Source organism: Theobroma cacao, chromosome 9 (assembly GCF_000208745.1).
Source record: "Theobroma cacao cultivar B97-61/B2 chromosome 9, Criollo_cocoa_genome_V2, whole genome shotgun sequence".
Classification (NCBI taxonomy): Eukaryota; Viridiplantae; Streptophyta; class Magnoliopsida; order Malvales; family Malvaceae; genus Theobroma; species Theobroma cacao.
Genome location: NC_030858.1, coordinates 31,489,072 through 31,495,136, shown reverse-complemented (window position 1 = coordinate 31,495,136; position 6,065 = coordinate 31,489,072). Strand labels below are relative to the sequence as shown.

At 25.6% G+C, this 6,065-nt stretch overlaps 1 protein-coding gene across 1 annotated transcript in view; it reads right to left on the bottom strand.

The window, feature by feature from the left end:
• Nucleotides 1–1,847, bottom strand: part of LOC18590038 (proteasome-associated protein ECM29 homolog) — a 27,945-nt gene extending 26,098 nt beyond the window's left edge. The window contains exon 1 of the mRNA XM_007015311.2: nucleotides 1,559–1,847. Within this exon, the coding sequence (XP_007015373.2) occupies nucleotides 1,559–1,750 (192 nt within the window). The 5' untranslated portion in view covers nucleotides 1,751–1,847. The remainder of the gene's footprint in view (nucleotides 1–1,558) is intronic.

The following is a 6,065-nucleotide window of genomic DNA, read 5'->3' as shown; positions in this document are numbered from 1 at the left end:
GGGGGGGGGAAGTATGATACCTAAAATATTCGGCAAAGGCAGATCCTTGTAGCATAAAGCAGACAACAAAGTATATACATCAAACAATAGATAGCATGGAAATGATGGATGCATGTAAGTCTCTCCGGTGAAAAACTGTGCAACTAAGTGATAATAAACCAGAAAAATAAAAGGAAAGATCAGAATGTTTAATGAAGCACACAGTGGCAGCCTCCAAATGTGGTTAGAAGTCGTGCTAAGGTTGGTTCTAGTGCCCAAGCCTTAATTTGGCACATGTTCAATTCTGGAAACTCTTAGTTGGGAGCATGAATAGGCTCTATCGGTTGCTTTCAAGTCATAACTTCATGTTTCTTTCATTGAAAACCTTAGGTTATTATTACATTTTCTGTTTATTGAGTTTTATGCATCACGGTCCGTTCATAAACTTATGTTTCTTCTTCTAAGTAAATAACTGTAATGTGATTGGAATTGGATAGAGTACCCACTGACAACAAAGAATCATGAGAATAGAAGAATTAACATGTTGCACTTTCTAGTGAGAGAAAGTACAAAAATAAAGCACAGAAGTAAAATAGAGACAATGAGTCCGTCCTCTACAAGAAAATTGAGGAAAACAGAATAAGTCTTCAAATTTGCATAACTTCAATAATAAGCCTTTCCAACATGTCTGCAATAATTGTTCACAAACATTTACAAGATCAATGAATTCAAAATTCTGTATATGTCTTTCATGAAAAAAAAGAGAAGGAGCTCAGAGAATTCAACTCCAAACCTATTTAAACCATATCATACTAACACTTTATTCCTATGCCTTTGAATCCTAAATCCCCAAAATTTAGCAATACCCTAGACCATGATCCACTTAGATTCCACAAGCCATGAAGAAGCCACGCCCAAGGAGTTAAGCAAGATGTTTGGTCAGTTACTCATCTTCTAGCCACATCAGACTAACAAAATAACAAGCTGTAATCAGATATATTTGGCAATTAAACTACAAAAAAACTTCTCCAAGCTTCTTTGTAATGGGCAACGAAGAATCCTACCAAATAATACTATCAGAAACATTCACTAAATCAAGCACTCACCCGCACTGCACCTTACAAATAAACTATGTAAAGAAACCACAAATTCAAAGAATTATAGTAATTCAAACCAGATGCAGATATAGTCATATAGATACCTACTCATCTGCACCGGAGTTAAAGAAATGTCTTAACCAATATTTCCTAGCATTGAATCACTACATAAAGTTATCAAAATGAATAACATTTGTCCAGCAAAGAAGTGTACCAAACTATATCCACCAAAATTTAGTACTATTCGATAGTTGATATTATTAAATTCCACAACAATATATAACTTAAATTTAAAAAAAAAATCGAATAGTTATTACTTTCATATAATTCTAACCTCCAAGTCTCAAATTTAAAAACAACAACAACAACAATAATAATAATAATAATAATAAGAACCGCCGAAAGCACAAGCAAAAAATAATTAAAGGATAATTCAAAGATAAGAAACAAAAGGATTAAAAAAAGAGGAGAATTATTGTAACCTTGTTGCGGACGAGTTGCGAAGAAGAGGAAAGAGAAGAAATGGTGAGAGGGAGGAGCTTGGAGAGCAAGGCTTGGAGTTTGGAGTCATCGCAGAGAGCTAACCTAGTCAACATTCGATCCAGCAATTCTTCAGTCTCCGCGTCCGATTTTGCCGCTGCTGCTGGCGCTGGCGCTGACGATGATTCCGCCATTTTTCTTTTTCTTTCACAACACGACACAACCAATATACACTCTCAGAAGAGACGAGAAGAGAAACGTTACCGAGTCCGACTTTGGTTTTTACCCCTTTTTTCCTTTCTTTTTAATATATTTGTTTTTTTAAAACGGTTAAGTGACGATTTTCAACGATAAAAAATGCCAAAGGTATTATTTGAAAAATAATTTGAATACGAAAAAAAAGTTGCAAAATTCAGAATAAATAAAGCATAAACTATTCTGTTAAAATTAAACTATCAAAAGTGAAAAAGTTCCGATATTCTGTTTTTTCATAATTCAAATTCTTTTTGAAGATATATGTGAGCCTGGTTAGGTTAACATTGAATTAAGAATATTTTATCTGTAATTTAAGCATGAACTAAATTTTTATCAAATTTAACACAAAAAAAAATATTTATCAAGTATTATAAATAAAAATGAATATAATATATATATTTCAATTAAAACTAATAAATTTTCTATTATATTACAAGCATGTCATTCAAAAAATATCTATCTAATAAAATAAAGATGAAAAACTTAAAACATAAAAATTAATGATTTAGTTAAGCTATAATTCACTTTAAAATAATTGCAGTAAAAGTTTTACTCTTTTGAATACAAGGTTAAACTGGGCAAGATTCCAAATTTGAGCTCTTTATTACTTTCGATTAAAAGTATATACTTATTCAATACAAAGTCTAATTTATTAGTTATATATCTATATTTCTCCAAAAATTAAAAGGGAGAACAATAAAAATGAAGGATAAGACCACATTTATGTTTCATTCAAAAAAAAAAGACCACATTTATATTAGGTTAAAATAAATAAACCCTTCAATTTTTGATCATAATTACACGCGAGTTAATCAATTTTCAAAATAAACACTCTATCTCAAAATAATATTTTTTATTAGACATATAAGTCTAGCCATTAGTCAATCATTCATATTTTCATTAATTTGATGACATGGTACTATTAAAAAGATAATTTTACCCTCATTAATTTTAAAAAATACCAAATTATAATTTTTCAAAAAAAATAACTTGCCGGTGACATAATTTGCATAATGAAAGAGAAATGGAATAAATATTTCGTGAAAATAAAAATAAGGTAAAAATAGTTATGACATAATTTGATTTATGGTATAAAATTATCATTTTGATATTATTTTAATTCTTAGATGGTAAAAATAGCTTTGAAAGAACAAAAGATTAAGTGATAAAAATATATATAATTTTATTATAATTTATGTTTTTTAATTTGAAATATTATTTTTTAATATATTAAAATGTTAATAATTTCTAATAAAAATATTAACATGATCATTTATTTTTATTTAATTTTTCTCTATTTTTAATTTTTAAATATAAAAATATTAATAATTAATAATTTATTTAAAAAAACAAAATATTAAGTGATAAAAAAGATATAAATACATTTTTACTATAATTTATGTTTTTTTGAAACATCATTTTTATTATTTTATTAAAATATTAATAATTTTTAATTACAGGTTCAATATCATCATTTATTTTTTATTTAAATTTTTCACTATTTTAAAATTTTTAAATATTAAAATATTAATAATTTAAAATTTATTTAAAATAACAAAATATTAAGTGATAAAAAAGATATAAATATATTTTTATTATAATTTATCCTTTTTAATTGAAATATTTATTTTTATAATTTATTAAAATATTAATAATTTTTAATTAAAATTTTAATATGATCATTTAATTTTTTTCTATTTTTTAAATTTTTAAATATTAAAATATTAATAATTTATAATTTGTTTAAAATATTAGAAATTTATAATTAAAACTTTAATTTATTTTTTAATTTGAAATATTAATATTTCAATAATTTACTATAGTTATTATTGACTTATAATTAAAACTTTAATATAATTTTTTAATTTCTTTTTTTTCTTTTTCTTTCTTTTCTTTCTTCTACAGTAACCAGAGATGAGACTAGCACTTCTAGCACTACTTGCGCAAAATTAGTCAAAATACCCACCAAGTCTCTATATTCATACAATTTGTTCAATTTAATCCATTTACTCAAAATTGAAGTAATTTATTCCCTCCCTCTAACGGCATTTAATTTTATCGTTAAAGGATGACATTAGTGTTTTGTTGACGTGACAGCCACATGATGATGTGGCATGTCCTGTGGCACCGATGTGATGATGTGGTAGTGCCACGTTGCATTAATATGATGACATGTCAATGCCATATGACAGATCAAAAATTTATGTAACGTTATAAGAATTAAATTGAATAAAAATATATAATACATGAATTAAATTGAACAAAATTGAAATGTTAGAGAATTAAATTGAAAAAATTTTAAAAATACAAATCTTTAAGTAGATGATTAATAAGCCAAATTTTTAAGTATAAAAGATTTATGATGTTAAAAAATATATATAAAATTTTCTTACTTGATTATTTGATTCTAAAATATGTACATTACTTTTTTTTGACAAAAATTAAAATTGAATTCTTCTTTTATAAAAAAAATTTTGAAAAAAATTTCATAACTAAAATCAAATTTAAATGAATAACTTGCATTATGTTGAAATAAATTAATATAAAAAGATTAAATAAAATTTTTTCTTTTATTTATAATAGTACAAAACATTCAAATTTATTTAACTTAGTTTTTAACTTGAGCTGAATTTAAATTAGCAAAATAGATTGATTTACTTTTTTCTTTTAAAATAATGAATATGGGAGATATGAAATTAGTAATGATTATAAAAAAAATTCTTCGTTCTCACTTGTTTAATTTAGGCATAACAAAACTCTTATTACAACTGTAAAATCTAAGCTACTCCACCATTTCAATTTTTTATTTATTTTTATATTTTTTTTGTTTAATATTTCAAGTTATATTTTTTAAGTTGAAATTTTCTGGATTAAAGATAAATGGTTGATAGAGTTAAGTATAATTGTAAATATTTGTCTAATTTTATTTTGTATTTATAAATTTTTTTTAGATCCAAATTAATAATTTAAATTTAAATTTAGCAGAATTTGATTATGGTATTTGAACATAAATGAAATCATTTTATAATAAATTTTGAGTAAATTTAAATAAAAGGTAAATTGGGTAAGGGTTGATAATTCTAAAAGAATAGATATTTGTAAATTATGAAAGTTGTAACTAAATTAACCTATTTTGCTAATTTGAGTTCAACTAAGTTAAAAATTAACTCAAATAAATTTTAAATTTTTACACTATTATAAATAGAAGAAAAAAGAATTTATTTAGTTTTTTTATATTATTTTATTTCTATATATTGTAAGTTATTCATCTAAATCTAACTTTAGGTATGAAAGTTTTTTTGAAATTTTTTTATAGAAGGAAAATTTAAACTTAATTTTTACAAAAAAAGGTAAACTAATATATATATTCTATAATCAAATAATCAAGTAAGAAAACATTTATATATATATTTTTTAACACCATAAATCTTTTATACTTAAATATATGGTTTATTAATAAGTATATCTATCATCTACTTAAAGATTTCTATTTTTTAAATACTTTTTTCAGTTTAGTTCCTGAACATCTCAATTTTGTTCAATTTAGTCTGTATACTATATATTTTTGTTCAATTTACTCCTTGTGACGTGGCATAAAATTTTTTTTGAAAATTTGTGATTTGCCATGTGGCACTGACACGTAAGAGAAAGCATTAGTACAGGAACCAACATCAGTAGCCATAGCCGACTCGGTTATTTGGTGTCGGATTAGGGGGTTGGTTTTAACTGCAAGTTTAGAGGGTTGCACAGTGCAGTCATTGGCCACACTTCTTCCCCACTCGAGCCGATTAAAAAACGGAAAGGGAAGGGTAAATTTCCATTTTTATCCTTTTTAATCCCCTTTTTTCTTTTTTCCCTTCCGCAATTTCTATATTCTCTCATCAAATCAACCCATTTTGTCCCTTTGAAACCCTAAAAACCTTTTTCCTTAGTCCTTATCAACTGTCGTTACAGACCCTTTGCTGTCGTCTCAACCTCCTCCTCGTCAGTCGTCGATTGTCTCTTGCAGTTGCTGTCATCTTCCCTTTGCTTTGTAACAAATTTATCTTCAAGGTACATTCAATGTTGAGGAACTTGAGTAGTTGATAGATTGTGCTTACTTTGTGAACAATGAAATTCAGATTGTTTTGTGGGGCATTTGTTGTGATTCTTGTTTTTTTGCTATGTGAATTGTGAACAATGAAAGCTATTCTTTTTAGCCTAGATCCTTGTCTCGGATGTGCTCAAGTAGCCCAGCTTATTCGGTTTTTGGTT